General features: G+C 37.7%; 1 protein-coding gene across 4 annotated transcripts in view; it reads left to right on the top strand.

Moving 5' to 3' along the window:
• The first annotated feature begins 1,391 nt into the window (after positions 1 to 1,391).
• SLC4A10 (solute carrier family 4 member 10) overlaps positions 1,392 to 25,479 on the top strand; it is a 142,800-nt gene continuing 118,712 nt past the window's right edge. For 3 of the 4 annotated variants that reach the window (XM_071747516.1, XM_071747518.1, XM_071747525.1), the window contains exon 1: positions 1,407 to 1,592. In XM_071747516.1, the coding sequence (XP_071603617.1) occupies positions 1,545 to 1,592 (48 nt within the window). In that variant the 5' untranslated portion in view covers positions 1,407 to 1,544. Of the gene's footprint in view, positions 1,593 to 25,479 lie in introns of all 4 variants that reach the window. The other variant, XM_071747527.1, reaches the window with a different exon arrangement.

Here is a 25,479-nt window from a genome sequence, read left to right as displayed (position 1 = left end):
AATAAGGGTTTTACTGTGCAAATGCTGACACAGCCTTACCCCTAGTGACCTGAATGGCCTCCCATGTTAATTACTGTGGATCAGTAATCACGTTATAAAAATATGCATTTGGCATCTGCCCGGGGTTCTGGACCACAGTGTTGCCTTTTTATACATTGTTACACATATGTTTAACTACTTACAAAGACCAAATTCTCCGTTGTAACTCAAAAATAGCCTCATTTCTAAGAACCAGCTTTGACTCCCCTTTCCTTTTTACTGCCTCCTCAGCTGTGTCTTGCTTGGCTGATGTTTAAATCAATCAGCCTGGAAGATCTTTGTGAGACTTGAAGAAGAGGTCTCATGGCGGAAAAAATTAAACCAGATTTAGCAAAACTATCTATTGATCTACACTTATACAGCAAAGGATATCCAAACTGTAGGAAATGGCCTGTTGCTTTGGCAAAGATATCAATGATAACAGGGAGATAGAAGTTTATTAGTTAGCTTATTTTCCCTAATCAGGTTTGGTTCATTTTGATTCTTCACACAGGTTTGGATGATCAGGTTTTTTGGGGAGGTGTGCTGGGAAGTGATATGAGAACTTGTCTGGCTCAGCTGTCTTGGTAGTCAGCATCACACTTGTGTCCTTAATAACATAAGTACAGTGGGGGCTCAACTACCCTTATGCTTGCTTGGATAGACACATTTAGGTTTCAACATCAATTTGTGCAGTTTCTTGGGGTTTTGTTATACCGGAATGAAACCAGTGAGTTGCAGGGGCAGGGAGACTCGAAGTTAAATGTGTAGAAGGCTTGAATGATAATATTGGGTGAAAAAGGGGGTAAGACTCATTAAGTCAGCTGAATCCAGAAGGATATGGTAATCAGATACATGTTTATAACTTGCAGGTAAAGGGGAATGGTGGGGTTATTATGGTGGAGGATGGGGCAGACCTCTATTTTGGAGGTGTTACCCGTGTCTAAGCCTGGTCAAAGCCTGGCAGGACCGACCAGAGAGAAGATCACTTTTTTTCAGTGACCAAACCACAGTGCATCTTGACCCAATACTGCACTGAAGCAACCGTCCTGAGGGGTCTGTGGCTGAAGCCTGCGACACAGAGCGCTAAACTCCTGAGCCGGGTCTCGAGGTGTCTATTGGTACCCGGGGGACTCTGTTTAAGAGCCGGTTCCTTCGCTCCCTGTTTCTTCCCCTTGGATCAGGGAGCCCGCTCCCAGCTCGGCCGCGGAGACTGGGCAGAGCCCGCCAGAGGAAAGGAGCGGTGTGGAGGAACCGATGGCCAGGGCCGGGGTAGGGGGGGCGGCGTCGGGATCCGGCCGCATCCCGCAGGTGGATCCGTCTCCTGCCTCCCCCCGGCGCTGGGGCCGGCGCTGCGCGGACCCATGTGACTGGCGCGCGCTTCCTGCCTCCGCGCCACCTGATCCGCGGAGGGCGCGCGGCGGAGCGCGGAGCCCAGCGCAACCCAGCGCAGCCCGGCGGCTCCAGCAGGGCCCGGGGAGCGCGGGCGGGCGGCGGGGAGGGCGCAGCCGCGGCCCCGCCGCCGCATGGAGACCCAGGATCAAGGGGCGCAGATGGAGCCGCTGCTTCCCACGGTACGGCTGCCGCAGCGCGGCCCCGTCCGCGGGGGGGTGCGAGGCGCTCCTCGGGGAGGCAGCTGGGGAGGGGGCTCGGGGGGGCCGCTTTCCTACCCGCCTGCGGTTTCTCGGCGCCTGGGCTCGCTCCGGTGTCGGGCGATGTGGCTGGCGGCGGCCACGGGGCTGCCTGGGCTCTAGGGCACTCGGAGATGGAGCGGTGTGCGTTTGTGCCTGTGTGTACGTGTGTGCGTCCCGCCGGGGCAAGCACCCTGCCCTCCGGCTCCCCCCGCTTCAGGCATCCCTTTCCCCTCGGTACCCCCTTTCCCCGCACCCTCCTGCCTTCGGTATCTCCTTTTTCAGGCTTCTCCTTGTCCCTCCGCTTTCTGGCGGTGGGGCAGTGCTGGGGAGCGAGCACCTGTGGGCTGCTCTGTGGGGATCCCGCTCTGGGGCTGCCTCTGCAGGTCCCTGGCCCTCCTTGCTTGCGGGCCGCAGAGGAATCTGCGGAGATCTGGCACTATCTGGCACTTGCACGCCAGCATCTGTCTCCCTCCGGATCCTGGTCTCTGCTTCGTGGCGCGGTGTCGCAGTTTCTCGCGCTCAGACATGGAGCTGGTAATCTGTGGGGTTATTGTCGTCTGGGGACGGGGGCATGCAGTGCACCCGTGCCTCTTGAGCACAGTGTGATTGCACAGCTACGGCTGGGCAGCATTTCCCCAGCAAGTGTGAGAAGGGTCAGTTGGTGGGAGACTTCTAACAGTGTTAGATCAGGGGGCACCCGCTTTCCTGCGTGGTGTCCCCCAGACACAGGGTTTGCAAACACAAGGTGCATGTGTGGGTATCAGTCTTGATCTCATACCGGGATTCTGTTTGTGAATGGAGGTTACTGACGTGTATTGGAAATCAGTCTGTCTGGGGCAGGGAAAAGTCTCTTGTGTGCATGCATGAGTGTCTGACTGCATACGCATCCCTGTGAACACACCACATAGGTCTGCAGAGGCTTTGCTGTCTTCTGAAAATGGCTCTATGCTAGCACCACAAGCTGCACAACGTTGACAAAGCTTGAAAGAGACAAGTCTCAGCTGCCGCAGGTTGACGAGATACACTTGTGGCAAGCCCAGTTTTCATAGGGTCTGTTCCCATCATCTGTTGACATGGTCTGTTTTGCAAACAGGTGGCAGCTTGCTACAGAGTGTGAGGTTATCTCTGGCATCTCCTTTCTCCTTGTCGCAGGGGCAGTTTTTCCTGTTGTTCACTGGATACCTTTTGTGCATCCTGATTCCTGTTGGTTGATTTTCTTGGAGTTTCTGACACTGGATTAGTTCCTTTCCTTAGAGACATAAATGTAAATCTAGTTTCCATCTGTAATTCATGATCACCAGTTCTGTGGAAGACTTAGTCCTCAGTGTTTCACACCAGTGCAGTAGTCTGCAGTCAGTGGCAGTCTTGCTTTTGCTCCTACCTTCCTAGCCAATGTGCTGGTCTCGTTTTGTCAATGCGTGTTGTCTCTGGTTGTGAGATGGCCGCTGGCAGGGAGTCAGAGGATTCAGCTTTTGGAAGGTGGAACGTACAGGATTGCCTTCAGCTGTCTGGTTTTAAGTTTTATTCCTCCAGGGCTGTGCACAGAAAAAATGTCTGTTCCTCTGGTTAAAAGGACCAAAGAAGGTATTAAGTATTTCTTGTGCATCAGTGAGGGGAGAATAGTTCCTGCTTCTCTCTGCAGCCCTGCCTAGCAGAGCCTTGCCCTGGTGCAGCACCTGTCTGCAGAGCTGCAGCTCCCTGTCAGTGCTGTTACTCAGTATGTTGATGGCCGGGTTCCCACCTCCATTTACTACAGCTGACTAGTTCAGCAGCTGTTGTATTTGCTTCACATAGGGAATGGAGACTTCTATGCTCTGTGAATATTTATTGCGGTGTGTCTTCTGCCTCAGTCCTCTCTTACTCCTGTTTCTGAGAGGGCCTGTGCACTGTTGCTTTCCTGGCACAACAGTGGTAAAGGCATTGCTTCTTCAGTCTTCAGATTTCTCTGTCCTAGTGGCATTTTCTCTAGGCATCAAGCAATGAAATGTGCATATGTGCTCTAGAGCTCTCAGCCTGGATGATGTCTAGAGCCCTACACGTGGTAAGGCAGAAGGGGCTTTTGCGTGGTATGAGGCTTGTACTTGGAGTCACGCAGAGTTTTAAGAAGCAGGAATCAGTCCTGACTTCGGCTCTGTTGGCCCGCAGGTAACACTGTGGCATAGCAGTATCTTTAGACTGCTTCTGCTTTAAGGATCAGTCCTCATCTTGCCTGGAAACAAATGGAACAGGAATACAAGCTGTAAAATGAATTCAGTTCTATTCCCAAGTGTCCCCAAGTGTGTGGGACAACACACAGAAGACAAAGGCTGTCACCTGGAAGAGCTTGTTTCCAAGTGTTTAGCCTAATGGCTTTTGTATATGCAACAGTGTTAATCTTTTTCTTTGTGAAACTGTAACACATAATCTGTTACATGATAGTAAAAAAATAGGAACAATGTCCTTGATTAATTTTACCTTCTAATGGTGTGCAGAGATTGGGAAGCCTCAATATAATTTCCCACCAAAATACCACAGTCTGTACAAAGTGAAATCTATTTTTACTATAGTGCTAGTCAAATGTTGTTAGTGATTTTTTCATACAAGCTTTTAATGAAAAACCCCAATCCTTAGCGTCTGCAAAATGGTAAAATACACCATTGAGTAATTGAAAGATCACTAAGGAGTCATCATTTGTTTACAGAATGGGAGAAAAAAAATCTGCAGATATTGTCTACAAAGGTCTTATTGATTTGGTTTTGAGGTGTTAAATATTTTTCTTATCAGTCTGTTCACAAACTCTTTCAGAAATAGTTTTTATACAACAGCAGCACCTCTGTTAGCAGTTAGACTACTGCTTTTTTTTTTTTTTTTTTTTTTTTTTCTTCCAGGGTGGGCAGCTTTACGTGAAAATTAATAGAAATCTATTGTAAATTGTGCAATATAAGTGCAATATTGTAGAAATAGATGGAAAAGAAATAGTTCAGCTGGAAACAGTCTGTTCAAACTGCCGTTGAAAATATAGTCTCATTTTTATAGTTCAATACATACATTAATATGGTAACAAAATGTAAACTTGTATCCTTTCTGTGTCATCTAATGTTTTATTTATCAGTCATCACGTATATTTTTTCAGTAGGATTATTCAGAGTGTTTTAAAATGGTTCTGAGTAATTGAAAGATCACTGAGGAGTCCTCATTTGTTTACAGAATGGGAGAAAAAAAATCTGCAGATATTGTCTACAAAGGTCTTATTGATTTCTAGTCAAAGGACCAGATATTGTTAGTTTGTCTGTATACCTCATTGCATGTAAATAATTTTGCAAAATGTCACTTAAGGCAATGTATTTTTAGTATGAGTTATTCTTGGAGTATTTGTTTCTGTCCATTTTGGGTCTTTCATGTATGCAAGTCAAAATTGGCTTTCAAAACAGGGTTCCTATCTGACAGTTTTGATGTTTCAGATAAAAGGAACATATATAGACAAAGTACAGGTATTTTAGTAACTATGTTTGTACTTAGCATGGTGTTTTCTTGTGTTTTCTGGAGGTAACAGTAAAACCCACGTATGTAGAGCCAAGCTGACCCTAAGGTCATATTGTCTTGCCTTCCTCATTCAGTCTTAAAATTCAAAAGCTGTTTTTTCGTTTGTTTTTGTTTATTCTTCTTCTTATTATTAATTATTATTTTGTTTGTTTATTTAAAAAATCTGGTAGATACTAGACCTCAAAGCATGACATTGCTGATAGATGTGTCTACATAAATATATGTGCATGCATATGATGTATGCACTGGGTAGATACTGTTTGTGTTGAGTACTCTTGTCTCTGCTGCAAATGGCACACAGTTATTACTACTTAGGCCTCTGTATGTGGGAGAACAGTATAGCGAGATCTTGGGTAGTAACTATTTTTGAAGTAGCAGGTGAGTGTGGGAAGCTGCTCACAGCAACAGGCCAAATTCTTTTGCTTTTGTTGGAGCTGAGTGGGACCTCCAGCGAGACTTGCAGATGAAATATATTGCTCATTATGAGAACGAATGGTAGAGTTTGACCCCACGGTTTGTATAACAGTACTAATTCCCCATTCTCTTCACCATATTCAGCATTATAGCAGCAGTTACAGCAAGTTTATAGAGAAGGCAGAAATGTTGCAATTCTTTTGGAGAAATACAGTGGTGGTATTATATTTTCAAGACAGGAGCACTGAGATAATGGCACCATTGAAAATAAAACTCTGAGATCTAATTATAAGTATAAATTTAGGGCTGGATTGCTACTTTGAGTATTTTCTCTTTTATTGCCTTATTTCTGAGTGAAAAGAAAAAAAGAAACATTTTTCCAGGAAAATGCTAGAATGAAATGACCCATCAGGGGTACATATTTCTTTTAAAAAACCCTGTCCCTTCCCCTTCATATTTGTCAGTGTCATGATTAAGAAAGATTTCTCTGGTTCATATGGTATTCTGTGATGTTACTGTTAAAGAAGAATTAGCAGCCTGACACATTTGTGCAGAAGTAAGGCAAAGTATGGATACTGTGCAGAAATCATCCCACTTTAATACATCTGTGTCTGGTTTGAGTTCTTCCCACTGTTTCTACTTGTTGAATAAATGTTTTCGATTTCCTCCGCTAATAACTGCATCCTCCCTTTCTACTTTTCTTTGAAAAAATAATAGAGTAAATTCTAAACGAAAATATTTCCACTATCATCTTTTAATATCTTAAGTAATGTTTACAACCTCAGTGGATGAGAAGATTTAAGTAGGTGAAGGAAAACTTAATCCACTGTAAATCATCTTGAACAATTACTTGTGTTTCTGATATGAGAAGAGAAAACCATAGGCATAACATCTTCCTTTTGTTTCTGTAATACACTGACATATATGTTAAGGCCTTGTAAAAACCCCAGACTTTTTAAGAATCATGCCATTGTGATACCCTTTGCAATACTGATGCCATTTTTATGTTGTCCAAATTAGTGGAGAACTGAATGTGTTCAAAATAATTTGATTAAGTTTAAAAGTTATCCATAAAAATAGTTATTATCCTCCATAAATTGAAAAATAAGCCTTGCATACTTAAGGATGACTAAAATCCACCCCACTTCTACAAGGTTGTTGATTAGGATAGACAAGGTGAAAGTTGCCATAGATAAAGGCAATAGCTAAAAATGGAAGGAAGGAAGTGTCTTGGGGGAAAAAAAAAAAAAGAAGTTACAGGGTGAAATGAGGCTAAAATTGAGCATGTGGAGAGATTTGTGCAAATGTGGAGAATTGAGGGCGTTGCAGCTGACGGGGGTTTGACAGGAAAAGGGAGCTGATTAAGTTGCGTGGGGAAGCCCTGCTTTGGTTGTGGCACGGGGAAAAAAGTGGAGGAACAGAAGGAGGAAATCCAGCTCTTGCCCTTGTGCAGCCAGTGCAAATCAGGTTCTTGAATTCTGATTTTTCCACATCTTTTCTGATTTCCCTGGCCATTCCCTGGAACTTTTCCACTTTGTTAATTAGGTAGTTACAATGTATTGTGAAGTTGCTTACAAATAGGTTTCAGAATTCAGTGGAGATTTGAAGGATATGTCAAGATTTACAAGCTCTCAATTTTAATCAAACAGAGCAGGAATTCACTGCAAAGAACTGGACACATTATCCAGTTTAGGAGAAATGAAGGCTTCAAGGTGCAGTAGGAAGTGTTTGGCATTTTAAGGTACTAGCTAATGAATACAATACAACATGATGTGTTGCAAAAAAAGAATAGCAGTTGTAGAGCAATTCGAGAAGAACAACAAAAATCAGCATTGGCCTAAAAAATATTGAAAAAAGATTTGAAGGAAATGAAGACATTTATTATGCAAAAAGCTGCTGCAGCAAAGAAGAACAGTTTTTGTGTTTTTTTTTTTTAATCTCCACTGAATAGGAAAAAAAGAAAGGTTTATAGGCAATATTAAAAAGATGTTAAAAAACCCTGTCTGATGCTAAAGATAATGATGCAGTGGAACAGGTTGTCCAGTATATTTGTGGAATCTCTGTTATCCATCTATAAGAACAAGTAAGATGAATATCTGATAGGAAAGGCTCATACACAGTTATTGTTGCTTTAGGGCTGAGTGATGGACTAGAAGACCTCATGAGATCTGTTCCAGTTCTGTAATTCTGTGACAAGGGCTCACTTTAGTCTGTTTGAAGAGAAAGGAGCAGCTAATCTGGATTACAAATGTTAATACCTTCAGTTAAGTCCACCTGAATTTTGAATCTACTATAAATATTTACATTTACATATTAAAAAGTTAGATGCCTCCTATTAATCTAATTTTGTGATTGAAAGCAGGTTTTAAAACCAGACCAAAAAAGTAACATTATTTATGAATTCATATCTGCAAAATGCTAGTCTTAAATATAGATTTTTAAACCTTTGTGGAGTCTTGTTGGAGTCTGTCACTGGGGCTTTACTGGGAGCAATAACTTTGTAGCTGTCCCACTGAAAAATGCCAGAAAGTATTGCACGTTTATTTTGGTTTTTGATAGGGATGAGGATAATTTGCATTTTTTTTATGGACACTTGTATTAAAAGTAGTCAAAATGCTACAAATTAATTAAAAACTGACCTGAAGCCACCGCTCTGAGGAATTGTTCCAGGTATCCTTCACTAAAGATTGCATTAAATTCTGTCTTATGTAGTGATCGGAACTATGTAAGGATGGAAAAAAATCCCAAACCCTGCTATTAGATTTTGGCAAAAATAGAAAATAGATACTTGAATTGCAATCAGTCTGGCAAACTATGTAATTAAATTCAGTAGAAAAATCCCATGTAATTTCTGAAGTAGAAGATCATATGTACATATAAACTTCCTTTTTATCATATGAATATGTACAAGAGTTTATTTCAGAAGTAAGCAGCTTATCAGCAAGAATGTGATTTCATGTCAAATCCTCAGTGAAACATGGAAAACTCTGTGGTGCTTGTGTGATGTCAAATGTCTTTATAATGTTGTAACCAACAATAGGAAATAAAGGTACAGTCGGGGAGATTGTGTATCAACTCATAAGGGCTTTAGATTTTTTAATTAGTACTGACTAGTAATTTTCATATTTTTTCATTATATAGAATAGAATAAGAATAGAATCTACAGGGAAAGAAAAGTAACTTCATGTTTGTGCTTCTTTCTCAAGCATTTTAATTTTGAGGTTCAGGAAAACGCTACTGGTAAATTTGAATAATTTGATTTATGATTGTAGAATAGCAATTAGAAATAAAGACAGACTGCATGATTTTGATGTGCTCAGTATTTGTTAAGATCTAGAAAAAAAAATATTCTCTATGTTGTTAGTGGACTGGAACATCAAGCTTCTGAATACTAAAATGGAATGACTTCATTTTGTAAAGCTAGACTTCTGTTGTAAAATGAAGCACAAACCCCCCCCCCACAATTCCAGGATAAGATTGTGTCCAGGATAAGATCTGGTTGGCCTAAAGATGCAACTGATAAATTTGTGCCAGAGTGTATTTATGTAGAAGAATTTTGCTTTTAACATCCATCCATCTGTGTCTTTGATAGTTTCACAAGAGCCAAACAGGAGCCCTAGCAGTTGTATTATTAAAATTCAACTAAGAAAAATAACAACCCATTTCCTTTAATTCAGATTTTTTTGTTTTGGTTTTTTTTTTTTTTTTTAATGTATACTGAAAACATACAGAAAAGTATGAAAGATTTCTATTTGGAATTAAGCAGCATAATGATATCTAAAATTAGCTTGAGGAAGTTGCCAAAATTCCCATGCAACATTCAAATAAAGTTGAACTCCAGATCTAGAAATGAGCATCTTTTTTCAAGGCCCAGCTCTGTAGAATTAAAGACATCATTCTCATTCCTGCTTAATTATTTAATCTGCTTATCTCATAAGACAAAGCCTATTACAACAGCTGTAAAACAAAAGTGAGTCTTGAGCTTTTAGCTAAATCCATAATTTATGTGCTCTGATAAAGGTAGGAAGTTGATAATTTTCATTTGAACTGCAAGTAAGTGATGAAAATGGAGAGAATTGCAATGGCAAGTATTAGCTACTCATTTACTCTGCATATTTGTTCTTCACTTTGTAATTAAAGATTCAGGTTATAGGTGCACTGCTAAATAGCCATACAGAAGTGGTTGAGCCACTATTGTCCCTATTAAAAATTTCTCATTTGTTCTGTTCACGTGGGAAATGGCTAAGTTTGATACAATATCCTAAGAACACAGAACACTCTTTTGAGATTGCACTACCAGCATCACAAGTGTATTGCTGCAAAATTGAAAATGCTGAAAGTTTATGATCTGAAAATTCTTAATGAAGAGGAGGTTATATTTTAGTGGTTTGCCCTATAGCATAGAGAATTTAACAAAAAATATAATTTCATATTGCCTGTGGAAAAGTGGGCATTCTTCTACCTTTGTTTTCATGAAAATGTGGATAACTTTTATTGTTTTTCAGAAAAATCAGAATGCTTTAAAAATTTCTTTTACATTTTTGTGACCTATTTATGGAAGTGCTGAAATAGAATTGGAGTGTCCCAGAAGAGTACATTATTGTGCCAACAGAGGGATATTCTATACTTGGCATATTAAGAGAATTTATAAAAGTAGTGTTTTTCCTAAGCCCCCTCACCCCAAAATCTATGCAGGAGTTGCTGCCAGCTCTCTTAATGCTATCCTCAGAAACAACCTACACTTTCCAGTTCTTTTGAGGCCTCTGCTTCTTTGTTTGAAACTTGTATATTTTCTCTAAGAATCATCACCAATACAAACATCTGGGGAGTCTCTACAAGTCTGCTGTGTTTACACACTACAAGGCTTTAATATACTTCTCTTAACAGAAAATTTCCTAATTTAGGTTGTAAATCATATTGCCCATCTCCTAAAATTACTGCCATTCTTTCCCTTTATTTGAAGAGGAGATAGAAATGCTTGAATGTAAGAACTGACTGACTATATAATTATCTTTTAGAAAGCTTCTACTTTGTTTTCCTCTTAATGATTGTGTTATAGTGGAATACTTCACTATGTCCACTAGTGTTCTTGCAACCTGTAAAGGCAGTAATAAAGCTGAGTTTAATACTCATCTGAGAATGTTCTCATGTTCGAATATTCTAATAATAGGTGAATTCCATATATTTTTTTTGGGAGAGGTGTCTGGATTAATCCTGAATAGGTGAACATGCTCTCAAAAATAGTGTTAAGCAGTGCAGAAGCCTTCATGCTTATCTTCACCATTTTCCTTTTAAGGAAATTTTTTTCTGTAGCTATTCATCCAGCTTTCTTCATTAAAATCAAATCTGTCTCTTGCTTTTGGAATAAGCACTCCACAGTCCTCATCTTGTAGGGGAATGGATTAAGAAAAAGCATGCTATGGGGTACCCACTGAAACCTCATGTAGCTCACAGGACTTTGCTGTAAAATTACATTGGAAAAAATGGTTAAAACACTTAAAGTAACTTAAAGAAAAAGCCATAGTAAATTTTAGAGAGGATGAAATATTTTTCAGTTCTCTGTTGTTTCCATAATTTCTGTTTGTTTCACTTCATCTTACCTAAAAGTGTAGGACTCTGTCAGATATATCTGAATTGATTTATTTTGGCCTGCAAATACATGAAAATTTTCTTCGATTCACCTAGCCATAGTTTACCAACTAAGAGTAGGTAAGAGGTTTTTAAATGCAAGTCAGTACTGCCCAGAGCAACAGACAACTGCAGTTACCTCAGGAGTGAAGAAAACCCATCGAAGAGAAACTTAAGAAATAAATGTACAAAATCCAAGTAACTTTCCACTAAATATTTGTGAACTTCTATTCTACTTCTCTGTCCAGTGCTTCTTATGTTGGTCACATTTGGGCAAAAATAAAGGAGCAGCTAAGACTTTTTTGCCCTGCAAAATCTTAAGTCACTGAAGACTATCCATGCACTAACATGTCATGCAGTCAACAGAATCAGATTTGTGGAGCAAAAGAGAAATGAGTATTGGACTGGGAACTGAGTATCACCCCTATACCCATGATGAAGGTGTTGTCTTGGGTTAGCTTCTGCTGCAAGAACCATGTTCCCATTAACTGTTACACTGAGATACCCATGGTAATAGGATTGTAGTTTGTAAGCCCTAATGCATTACATCCAAAAAATTCCCAAATCCCAGAGCAACCTTACTCACCTCTTTCAGTTTCTCCATAAATATGAAACTAGTTAGTGTATGTATGTCTGAAAATAGTTAAGCTAGAGGGAACATATAGAACTTTTAAAAAATTTGTCACATAAAAATATGGAAATACTGAAGCGAAGACATTTAGTGAATTGTGTTAATGGATAAAACTTGAGTAGATTTTTGTTTGTTTGTTTGACTGTTGTTTATTTGTATGAATGACTCTAATGTGCACAATCCAGTCTCGTGCACAGTAGTACCACTTCATATCTTGGGTAGTTCAACACAAAGGTTTTGATGAAGCCTCCAGGGTAGAGAGAGTCTGGTGGGAAAGTAGTGTTCTTGTTCTGAAGAACAAGTTTTTTTTTCTTTTTTTTTTTTTTTTGATCTAGACATTATTATTACAGAAGTAGGCTGCTATTTAGAGCAACTTGTCATATTAAAATTCTGAGTAGTGTTTCAATGACAATATTAGAAAAAAGGTAATCTCTACAAAACCGGTTCTTGGTGATGCTTCGACAATTAAAATTGATAAATGTGGCATCTGTCAGAAGTTATTAATAATTTCATGTATCTGTGGTTGTATCTATCTGTTCTCCCACGACTTGCTTACAAAAGATGGCTGTACAAAAAACCTGCTGCGTATTAGGTGGCATCACCTTCTCTTCCAGTTCCTTACTTCCATGTGCTACCTTACATAAATGCAAGGTAGGTTTACCATTGATAAAATTGGGTTAATCTGTTTTGTGTTCAGTATCATGTGAGAGTAAGTGCAGTAGTTAATTGCAGAATGGATAAGTTGCTGCAAACGAGCCACCAAAAGCTGTTTGTTTTGTTTATTTGTTTAGGCAAAAAATTATGTGAACCTTTTGGCACGAGGACTGTATTTTTGGTCTGGGTGAATGTAGGTTCTGTCATGAAGGGGTCCTAGGTCATGACAGTCTGATTCAAGAGCTAGGTCAGTACACATGTAATTAATAAACTTATTTATTGGCTCGATTGCAAACAAATAGATATTTGGCAGTGTAATTTACTTATTTTCTCTAGTTTCTAATTCCCCTGATTGTTCACAGAAATTACTGAGCTATTGCAGTGTAGTCCTTATGACTAATTAGATAACGTGCTTGTTGTAAGAGTGCAAATAATAATAGTTCTAAATTATGAACTTAGTTTGTGCTTTTATTTCTAAATTTTTTTAGACTAATAAGAATTTTATTTCCTTGACACAAGAAACAGTGAATTTTATTCACTCCTGGAAGTGCTGTTCTATGGATGTGAAATGAAAAAAATTTAGAGGATTATGATTGATCTCATTCAAAAACTGTAATTCAGAAACTACTATTCTGCTATGCTTTCATCTTTGCATCTCAAATTTTTAATTTCACAGTGACTGCAGAAATGTACACAATGTTTATATAATACTTCAATTATGAATATTCATTAAAATGTAAAAAAGGTTGTTGGAATGTAAAAAAGGTCATTAAAATAAGACTGGCACAATTTTCTTCAGCAAAAAAAGGACTGATAAATGGTCTGTGCAAACAGTTATATAGTATTGTTAATGCTTTACAGTACAGGTTTTAATAACTTCAGTAATAAGAATGGGCTTATTTCTTCTATTGGTATATTTTATGTAGGAAAATACTCTTGATTTATAATGATTATAATGATTTATTCAGTTCTACTTCTGGTTTCTTTCTTGGGGTCCATAAAAAAAAGAGTTTGTCATTGTTAGCTTGGCAGTGATATGTTAGGTCTTGGATGTCTTTGTGGAAAAAGAAGTAATTCTTTTTGGTGTTCCCAATGACTTGTTCACCTGTAGATGAGATTATTTTAAAATAGTGGCTGATCCTAAGTGAGTTGTGGTTGCCCATTCATTGTCTTTACTTTCTTGTGCCAAAGAGTTAATTGTTTTTCCAATCAGTCAAATTTTTTGTTGGACTGGATATTTTGGAAGAAAGACTTTCCTCACTGAGGTAAATTGTCAAATGTTTGTTTTTAGCAGTGGGCAACACTGACCCAGGAGGGGTTTGTCAGGCTGTGTTCTTGCTGAATTCAGCAGCAAATGAAGGGGAACCTTGTTTTGCTTTACCCATGCATGCTCCTTTTCTTCCAAGTTGTCTAAATCATCTTCACAGATTTGTGAACTGCTGTCCTTCCCCAAAGAACCTCTCGTTGCTGAATTTTTAAGTTTTGATTTTTTGAGTTTGAATGCCATTACTCTGGCTTTCATAAAAAATCTGATATTTTCTTTTATTTTAATTTATTGTTTTAAATTCAGATTGGTTTCAAGAAGTTGTGAGTATAGTGCCCATCAATTTGTAGGCTGCAGCTTGGTAGGACATGCCAAGTACTTGCTTTTTACAGTGGCCAAACAGTTGTATATTATTTTACAGATTGAATTTTGAACGTCAAAGGAGGCCATAAAGCTGCCACAAGTGTTTTCACTTTAATTCATTGATTGTATTAATGACAGACAATTGTATTGGATTTTGCTTGGTTGACTCATTTAGCTACCAGCTGTATGTAATTCAACTGATGGGCCCTAGGTGGCATCTGGTTTGTCTTTTAGGTGCTGCTCTGCACACTTTCTTTGCATCTTTATTGTGTGCTTTAGTGAGGAAGAGAGCTCATTGCCATGTAGGTGCTTTAATGAGAAAACAACATTGTAGCATTTCTGGGAGTTACCAAATTAGTTTGTTTCAAAGTTCCCCGCTAGCTTTGGTGCTTCAGTCTTTGGATATTGATATTGAGATAAGGTTTTGGTTTCTATTTACTCTGCAGTTTCACATAAGAGAATCTTGGTCTCTAGCATCATGCAATAGTCTTATGCACACTCGTAAGATCTATTTTTCAGATGCATAAACGCTCAATATATTGAAAAAGAATAATTTTTTTTCCTGATTCTTTTGACAGTATCGCTGTATGCATAATTCATGATTGTTGTTTCACATTATCTTCAGATGGATCAGGAGAGACACAAAATCAGGCTTCTAATTTACACCACTGCAAATATTTAAAAATAGCATTTAAATATTTTTTTTAGGGGCTTAGGGGTGCTAGAAAAAAAATTGAGTGCAAAAATTTGTAGAAAAGAGTGTTTATGAAATATTTTCCGTGCAGGACTACATAAGACTAGATGCTGTGTTGAAGCACTTATAAGAAGGAAAATATTCTCTATGTCAGGATCAAGGAATTAAGTTCTCTGCTTTGGATTGTGTTTTGCTGAGAAACTACTAAGTTTGAATTCTGTCTCAAAAGTTAACGGTCAGGTATAGAAGTCTGAAATTTAAAAATCAAAAAAATTTTAACCATTATTTCAATGCCAGTCTCTAGGTTTAGAGTGGATCTATAGTAAAGAAATGCCCAGATACAGAAGTTTTTCCATATGTATTTTTTGTTATTTGGATGTTAAGATTTGGCTCAGTTTTATCTAGGATGGTGCAGTGTAGTGTAACTTGGTTGAAACCCTGTGGAGTTGCCCAAGCTTAATATTGCACACTGAAAATATGATTTCTCTCTGAGGGTATTCCTATAGTAGTTTTACAGTTTACACAAACATGTAATAGCATCCTGTTTTCTTATGCTAGCATCTTCATCCTTTTCATCTTGTTTTCTGGTTTTTTTTTGCTCTTTGGTTATCACTGTCCATTGTGCTCCACCAGCAGGAGTAGCCTATCTCTGGCCATGACTGTGTGTATGTTTCTGTACCATATTGGCTTTCTAATCCTGACAGCTGAGAGCTACAATGGAAGCAGTTTGAAAATAACTGAAAAATTTAGGATTCTAATCTCTAGGTTTCATGCTGCTTTAACTGTCTGCACTTTCAGCCAGCTAAGACAAGACTTGTATTACTTTCAGATGTGTAAGTGTGATAGAGGTGTTTGATGGGTCAATTCAGAATTCATTCAGTGTTGAGACTCCAGCTGGGATCTGAAAAAGTAAGAATGCTTTTCTTCCACATAGGTATATATGTAGTATGGAATATATTGGAGAAGATGAGAGCTAATTCTTGAAACTTAAAGGATATATACACAAATTTTCAAAGGCATTTAAACATCAAAAGTTTCTGTTGAGATTCAGAAAAATGTTTAACTCGGTTTGGTGTAGTGTGCTCACTGAACTAAACTCTTGGTCAATTTATCTGATAAAAAAACCAACAAACAACAAGCCCACAACAAAAAAAACACTGTTAATTAAAGGCCATAAATTTCTGACAAAATAATTCAAAATTAACACTGAACAAGTCTTACTATACATATACAGTCAACTAAGGAACTGTGTAAACATATATTGAATCCTTCTGGCTTTTAAAAACTGGCCAGATCTAATATATCTTGGTTCCTACTTCAGTGTATACTTGCAGTGTTATACTAATGAACAGGAATATATCTCTTTTTTGGAATAAAAATATAAAAATATAACTGCAAAACACTATTAGAATAGACTATTTAACTAGAATGACCTAAAAACTCATTTGAATGATGTTTGTATCAATTTTGTTTTAAATTCATCGGCTTTGCCTGGGGCACAGTACAAAAGGGCAGAACCTGGATAGAGAGAGCTGTGCAGGCAAGATGCCTCTGGCAAAGTCTGCTGTACATTTGGTTAGCCAAGTGCTTAAAGATGTTTGTTTCTCTAGGTACCTTTTAACTTTCATCCCCTTCAGCAATGATGATTCTGTTCTCAAACTGCATTTTCTTTGTGATCCCTCTAATGGGATACTTTCTGTTGACTGGTTTTCATTTGGAAAAAAATATTACTGTTCTCTCATTTAATTTATTGTGTATTGAGAGGTAGAAGTCAGAGTTAGCAAAGACAGCATAGACTCAAATAAGGAGTGCACTCTATACTATCAATTTCGTCCAATTAGTTATGATTGGAAAATAGACTTAGTAGTCTTTCTCCTTCTGGAAAAGACTTTTTAGGGCTGAATGGTATAAAGTTCCTGAAAATAAGGCAACTGTTGTTAGAATAAATGACAAAAAATTTAGTGAAAGACACTTATAATCAGAAAAATATCTTTTTGTTTTGAGGCTTACTTATATTTAGTCTCCGTGTTATAAATATCACACTTGTAATTCTTCAGTAGAATAATCACAGCAGTGGTTGTTCTGGTACACAAGTAACAGAGATTCTGGTTTATTCCCTAGCATGCTGTTATAAAATTTAGCTGATTAAATATGAAGATGATGATTTTTTTGTAATGTTGCCTAAGTGACTTTGATGCCTATTAATTTTAATGACATCTGAAAATCTCCTGAATATGTAACTTTATTCCATTATTCTTCTATTTTATTTATGGCCATTCAGAAATACTTAATTTAATTTTCATTCAGAATTTTTAGAACTTCATATAAATCCCTGCAGCACTTTTTTAAAATTTCCATTTTCTTGTCTTGATGGCAGGGTTAGTTTGGTTTCCTAAATTGTGTCACTTGTCAAGGAAGTTTTTTCTCTCCTTATGTCATTAAGTCCTGTTAAGAAATGAATAAAGAAATGTCTGCTTGATTATTATTTGACTGAGTCTCTTTACCTGATTCCTTTAGGCCAGAAATGTTCTTAGCCTTTACAATTAAAAGCTAATTTAGCTATGAGCCATTATCTGGGAAACAGATAAGATAAGATTGTATTTGTGAGGAAATTTACTTCCTGACAGAGGTTTTCTTTACTGTTTCTATCAATTTTACTAGGGAAGAGTCTGCTTTTAGTATGTTTTTTGTTCAGTCTAACACTTCCTGAGTGTCTGACAAGTTGAGTTTGCAATTTTTTTGACCTTTTTCCATTCCCCAGTCTTAAGTGATCTTGCCTGAAAGCTCTTGTTGAAGTTTAACTTGATTTTTACAATGAAAAACTTATTCATGTTGGTTTGAATTGTGCCTGTTTAAACCATGCTAAATCAATCTTCTTGACCTTTCATTTAAATAGTACTTTGTTGTCATCTCTCTTTGAAAAATTTAAATTTTGTTAATTTACTTTCCTTTTTAAATAAACACTTTATTTGGCAACTTAAAATGTCTGGATTTCATAAAAATTTTGTGGAGCATTTGAATGCATATTTCTTCACTTGCCCAGAATGTTTAAGCAAAATTCAAAAGAGGAATATTAAGAAATTAAATCCTGGCCTAAATCCTAAATTATTCAGATTTGTAAAATGCTTTTATGACCCTTATAAAAAGTTAGCTGTAAAAGCAGACATTGGTAAAATATGAACAGAAATGGAAGTGGAAATGATCCCTCTATTCCCTGAATGATTGTTTGTTGCATTTTAATTTTTTTTAGGAGCATTGTAGTGCTTGTCATCTTAGTACCTGAGCTCCTTGCAAGAATGATGTTACCTCATTTTCTCTCAAAAGCAGAAACATCGTAATTTTTTCATCTATTTAACCTATTACAGAAAGTGTGCTAAGTGTAATGATGATGACAGGCTCCCTGTTGTATTTCCTGGGTTCTTGTTTTGAAAATTAAAACTGAAATCTCTTGCAGTTATTTTGCACAGCTGAACAGTGAAATAGTCACTGTGTTTTAATTTACATAGCATAGAAAATGAAACAAAAATTTATCCCATGGAATTGATTCAAGTTCTGCTTGTTGTGAATCTACAATGGCTTCATTGAATTGGTGCCCCTTCTTGTAAAAAACTATGCATGGTTGGACACACTTGTAATAAAGTCTTTGCAGGTTACTGTGTGAAATGCAGGGAGAAAGGACTGAAAAGAGTGTGTTTGCCAAGGAAAATAGCCAGTAGAGATACATGAAGTCTTGTCAGAGCATTAATAGCATTAGATGCTATTCTTGTGTTACAGAAATGTTGAACTTTCTCCTGACAAAAACACCAGTTTCAATGCCATGATTTCTTTTGAAGGACAAACCATAACCAAAAAACCCTATTTCTTTATAGAAGTTCGCTAATTTTTAGGGTAAGAAACTCTTTGCAGCAGTTGGGGTTCTTGTGAATTTGCGTGTTGCTCTCATTAATATGGTGTGCCCTGCATTCTTTGTGTGTTATCCTCTCTAGTTAAGTATTTCTTAGTGCTGGGCAGTGACATGGTATGTTCTTGAAGGAACTTTACTTGAGACTAAATTTCCTCTGCAAGGTCATAACTAGGGAGAGGTGAAAGACCTTGCAACTGAGTGCTCAGAAGTTGGTGTTAATAAGCTTACACTTAAACTGTAAGCATTAGGGATTATAATGTTTGTGAACCTTGCAGATCGTACTGGGTTTGAGCTGGTTCCAGCAGTTCCCTTCAGGCCTTGCCTGAAGGACGGCTGCCATCTTGCTATGGAAAAGTGCACTAGGGCAAGATTTGCAACTGTGATTCTCATGGTTTTTGACTATGTGTGGATAAAATAAACACAGAACTGGAGGCAGTTTTTCCATAGCCACAGGACACTGTGCCTCTGCAAACTACATCCACTCAGGGGATTATCCTGTTACCTGAGTACATTGGAACACACATACAGCTGCACTGCTCCTGGGATGGCACCTGACCTAGCATCGTCCTGGTGCATCAGCTCACCTGAAGTCACCCAGGTATCCAGCGTCTGTCTGGACTAATGCTTTTAAATTTCCTGGGCATTTATGGCAGTTTTGGGCTTTATTTTCAGGTGCAGGTGTTGGTGCTCAGTGCCAGGGTCTGGTTCAGGTGCCTGGGCAGGGTGCCCAAGCACCAGCCTCCTCCCATGGCTCCCTGTGAAAATGGTGGCCACGCTCATGGCTTTCCTTGTGTCAGAGGGTCAGTGGCTATTATAAGTTGGCAGGACACAGGGAAACTTGGGTTCAACTCCTTTCTCTTTTTTGAAGAATAAAGCCCTGGTTCTGTTGTCACTGAAAAGTGTTGCAACTCTGAAGCAGCTCTCACCTCCCTCTTCCATTTGGGACATTTTCTAGAGGTGAGTAAAGTGTGTGCCTGAATCCCTTCAGGCAAAGAGGAGAAGCAGCCCTATGCCTTCCATATTAAAGTGGAACAACCAAGGGTGTATGGTGTTACAGTATTGCTAGAAAACAAATTGATGGCTGTCTCTGTATTTTAGGTAGCAATGGACATGTGTTTTTCAGAGAATAACAGAGAAAGATGGGTGGTCATTTGTGAGATGGGAGCAACACCTGAGCCCAGGCCCTGGCTAGCTTTAGGTTAGACACCCGTTGAGGCACCAAGTTTCTTTGCCCTGTTGGGATTGAGATGTCTTGCAGGAGAATTTTAGCCACAAATGGAATGTTAATATTAAAAAAAAAAAAAAAAGAAAAAAAAAATAGAACAGGTACCTCTAGGCTTGCATGGCTGCTGATCTGTCTGGATTGTTTTATGCTTACATGTTGGTGTGTCAGTTTTTCTGTTAAGTTTAAAATTTGCTTTGAATTTTTCTGTGTTCTATCCAAATTCCGTGGCAAGGACAAGCTTCAATTTCTGAATCTGTCAGTTACGGTCTTTTATACTAGGATTCTCTTTTTAGTGACTGAGTAATAATATAAAAAATGTATGAAGTTAAGAAAGATTTCAGTTAGTTTGCTTTGGTCCTGAGTAGTTTACTATCACCAACATCTGTCGTCTTTGTTACTATAATTGTTCAAGTTGTTTTTGGAAGAAAGTACAGGCCTTTGTTTTATTGAGGGTGCTAACTGGATGTTTTTTTCTTTTTAATGTAGATAAAAATACTTTCTAGGTTTGGTCACGTCCCTTCAAATAAAGTGAAAAGCAAGGGGCTATGCTATGGAATGGAAAAAATACTTTAACATAAGCTCGGAGTATGTTTTAATGGCATATAAAACATTATTTTATCTCCATAAATAAAGTAATTTTTAGGCTTTATTTCAGTGCTAAGCAAATGCATGTATAATTCCCACCAACATTTGCCCTATGTAGGTAGGAGTTGAATCAATAATTTCTTGCTTCTCAGTTGTTTTTCTGACCAAATCATTTGTTATCCAAACCTTAATCTCAATTTTCATGAAGTAAATGTAAATTCAAAAATAGGAAAAAAAAAATTTTCATAGTATTGGGAGAACAGATAATTTGTGCAAATAAAAGCAAGTTTTTGCCAATTTATTAGTACCACCAGCAAATTAAGTATTGCTTCCTAGAATGTGAATAGGTAGAATTCCTGGTGACAGCATGTTGTTTATGGGCTTTGAAATGATACTTTCTTTGTTAGAGTGCCAGTTCCTTTGGTATGTATTTCCACTGTCACCTGAGGCTAATTTTCTAACACGTAACACATGTGATTTTTTTTTTCTGCTTTCTGAATAATCAGCTTTTCCTTTTGCTCATTAAGCATAAAAATACGGCCAAGGTATTAACACGATACAAGGTATTAACAGTGACCAGTCCCTACCAGATACTGAGTTCTTTTTGTCTATTACCTAATTAACATACTTTAATTAGTTCAGTACATTTAATGAATGTGTTATGTAAAGCTCAACAATTTCTACCTTCAGGATAACCATGACATTCAATCTAATGTGTCAGTCTGGACTGTATGAATAATTAATACAGTTTATATTCATTAATTTAGTATACAGAGTAGCTTGACAGACTGGGTAGAGGGGTGGTCCTCAAGGCCGAGGGGTCAGGCAGCACCCTGCTGAGGAAGGAGCAGGAGGAGCACCCTGGGAGGGCTCTGCCTTTGGGCAGGGAGGGGAAGATGAACCTGAACAGAAATTAGGACCCTGCTGATGCCAGGTGTCCCTGAACCTGTCTGGTGTCCCCTGCTGGGAGGAAGGTAAAGAAATCTTTGGCTATGTTTTATGCTTTTTGTGCCTTTCATCTCCTTTCATTGCTTCACAGGTAGTACTGGTTCAAACCAGAAGTGCATAATAGTAATAATAATATTAATAATAATAATTCATGTACAATGCAAGACATGTATTTCTTTTTAAAAACCCTGCACTTGGACTATTAAAATCAGAATGATAACTGCTGAATACTATTTTTTTAGCTACTTGAAAAATAAATCTTAATATGAAACTGCAATTAAAAAACTTTCGGTAACTGCCTGAACTTAACTATGTCTTGGGTTGTGAGAAATGTAATTATGTACAAGAAAAAATATGAAACTGCAAAAAAGGTTGAGCTGAGTTGAAATAGGAGTCTCTTGTGATGTCAATGTGTTTTCTGTTTTCTCTGGCTAGAGTGGCCTGTTGTGCTGAGCAGCATATGAGAATTTTTGGCTTTCTGAACATCTGAGATGCTGGTGGTCAGCCTTTGGCATTGCCTTGTGTGCCATCTGGGTGGAGTGCCCAGTGCTCCAAAATGTCCTATCTGATTAAGAAATGTGAAGATATCTCTACAGTCATCTAGAACTTCTTAGAAGAACCAAAAGCTTTGTTTGTTTTAGTGGTACCAAAATATAAATTTCCATGTAGGCATAATGCCATCTAGCTATAAACACCAGTGGCTGTCAGGCTGTGCACGAAGGTCATGCTGATGACCTGGAAAACAGGCTTAGACTTAGGAATGTCAAGTTGGTGGGAGAGCTGGAGAGCATGAGCACATTTCTTGAAATAGTTTCTGACAGTGCTAGGAATGAGAGGTTCAGATTTTTACTTACAATACATTTTTAGCCATTGTATTCCTGGGAGAGGTAATGAGATCATAGAGCATCTGCTTGAATACAGAATCATTTCTGCTAGTCAAACTAATTCTGTTTCCATGAGGGTAGAATATGTGTTTTGGTTTTCAAGGTGAGAAAGAGGCAACAGGCCCAGAAATAATACTACCTTAAATTCAAGCTCTGATTTGGTTTCCCTAGCCATCTTTCTTCCTTGTCAGGTGAACAAGTGGTTTCTGATGAATTAGAATAGACCATGTATAAGCCTATGGTCTGTCGACTGCTGAAGGTTAAGTGAAGTGAGAAAGTAATTTTAAAAATTGAAACATTTATGAGAATTTTCTTTTTATGGTATGGCCTGAGTTTCTTTCCTTGACTTAAAATGCAAAGTACTATTTTGCACATTAGCATGAATTATTTCTATTGCATTTGTTCTAAATACTTCTCCTGCTGTCATTGAGTGAATTTTGTAATCTTTTGTTCCTAATTACTTCTTGAGTGAGTTATTTATAGGGATATAGGAATTCATGCTGTAGCTGTGGTATGTGAAATGATTTATGGTAAACTGGTTTTTGCATGATTTGTGTAAGAACTTTAATAATGAGGAAGAATTTAAGAAATAATAGTGATAGAGCTCTTATCACCTTGCTACCAAGTGGTTGCTGGCTGCCAATTTTTGTTTACAGAAGCTGCAACTGAGATTTACATTGTCTCTGGGCATCAACTGGAAAATACTGTAGATAGCTGAAATGTTCAAAACTAGTAGTATGTGTCAGGTACCATACTTAAATAATTATTTTCATTATTATCATTTTACACAACTATTCTCCTTTGAGTTTACATACAATACTGGGCATATTAAGCTGTAGAACCTGTCCTTTAAAATAGAGAATGGGTTGTTGATGAAGAATCATTATGTAGAAGTACTACATAGTGATTTGAGAGTAATCAGGCTATTGAAAAAACAGTGTTCTTGGATTATATCTGAGGTGGAATTTGTGTTGCCATTGGTATCTTGAAAAGCAGTCAAGAGCTAATTGAAAAGTAGATTTCAGAGGAACTAACAAAAATATTATTCTTTAAGTGTAATGAAGGAAGTTAGAATACCAGCTATTTAAAACAACCTCAAATCTTCATGTGTTTTTTTCATACCTTTTGCTTCACTTTTGGAATTGTAACTTTTAGTGATTATCTGGAAACTGTGTCCTTTAACATTTCATTATTTCTTTTGTTAGTAGAAGTAGAAATAAATCCAAAACTTGCATGTCATCTGTTAGAGGTAAAATAATTTATATAAAATATTTGATAATTAAAATATTCAGACTAACATCCCAATGATGTTTTAATCTCATTGATAAATTGCAGACAGCAGACAGTTACAATTTGCATTGCTTTCTTCAAAGTTTTTTTCATAGTAAACTGCAATTATTATTTTTACCTCAAAGACTTTCAACCTTAAGGCAGTACAATAACCAAACCAATTTAGAGTTATCTGTTGGTGGTGTTATGGTGATGTGGTCCCATATTCGTGTAAGGTGTTTAAGTTACCTGATATTTGAGACTTCGGTGTATAGCTAGTGTGACACCAAGTACAATTTTTTAGTGCACTGATAACAAAAGATTGCTCTGTGCAGCGACTTCAGAGGATTTTATCCAGCTGAGTTTTTAATGTACCACATAGTAAAGCTACCCCTGTTAGCCACAAGAGACTCTTCTACTGGTAATATAGTTCAAAGTCAGTTTTTAACCATGTACTTCTGTGAATGTCACAGTATCAAATGTCAACATTTCTTCCAACAAAGATAAAACAGTATGACATTTTTGTGTTTGGAATTTTTTTGGGAATAATGACAGTGTTTATGCCTCAGCAACATATATTTTAAAGAGGATGCTAGGGAATGAGGGAATGAATCCTGTCACTCAATATTTCTCTTATGGATTCATGTGACATCTTTTTATCAATACAAAATTAGGTTTGCTACAGGCCTTCATTTAGGTCCTAAGTCTGTTCTGAGAACTGGGTGATCAGCTTTTAGTCTGTGTATGTAATGTTTTTTGAAACACTGGAAATAGCAGAGGCTGAAGCCATGTACTCTGAGGAAATATGATGAGGCTGTCTGGTGGTGAGATTGCCCTTCCTTTGGAGTTACCATTTCTCTGAAATTTGTATGGGAGTTGGCTCACAGCTGTAAACTGCGAGCAGGGTTTTGAGCAGGGAAGATTGTGAAGGAATGCAATGACTGCTTGCTTGCAGAAGCAGCCTGACATCTTTTCTTCCTCACTTAGCCATGGATTTCTTTCCAAACTCATCTACTTTTTTCTCACCAACGTAGAAAATAGCAACTACTTAACAGGGCAGGAAAGCCTGGTGGTGGATGTATGGTGGTCCCATTGGTGATCACTGGAGAGATAAGAGTAGGAAAGAAGTTTTCTAACTTAAGCATCTTGTGTCTGCTGTTGCTCTTTGGGGAGGTGGCCCTACTGCTGTCTCTGAGGAAGAGGAAAAAGAAAAGGTAAAATTGGCAGCAGCTGAATTTCTCTTTCAGGACAAAGGAAGGTATTTATTATCCTGAGCATATTTAGCCATGATTGATGAGATCATTTCTGTTTTAGACTAAATAGTGAAACAGTTGATAAATTTTGTGTGTAATGCACAAAAAAATCTGTTGAAGTTCATGCAGTAGTTTAAGATGAGAAATGATATGCCTTCCTCATGTGTATGTGTGTCGTATATATATACTTATGAGAGAATGAGTATGAGGAGTCACGGGAATAAAAGTCTTTGCAACTTTGGCAAAAAAAAAAAAAACCAACCCAAAAAGTCAACAGTTATAAAGTACTGCAGTTTATATTTTGGTTTAAGGGTAAAGATTCTTTACAATGGGGCTATTCTCTCTCTCTCTTTTTTTTTTTTTTTTTTTTAATATTGCATAAATAAAATATATATATAAGCATATATAAAATTACCAAACCTCCCCTTCAAAACTAGGAAAGTCCTTGTGACTAGAACATACCCAAGTACCATGTTATTTTCATTTTGAAGTTCTTTTATCTTTCGTAGTCCTTTACACTTTCTCTCTTTAACAAGTATCATGTACAGAAGTAGTTAGCTGAAAGGCTGCTTAAATATAAAAGCAGCAG

The sequence above is a fragment of the Heliangelus exortis genome, chromosome 6, assembly GCF_036169615.1.
Source record: "Heliangelus exortis chromosome 6, bHelExo1.hap1, whole genome shotgun sequence".
Lineage (NCBI taxonomy): Eukaryota > Metazoa > Chordata > Aves > Apodiformes > Trochilidae > Heliangelus > Heliangelus exortis.
Note: the sequence above shows the minus strand (reverse complement) of the source record. Positions and strands in the feature narration are given on the sequence as shown.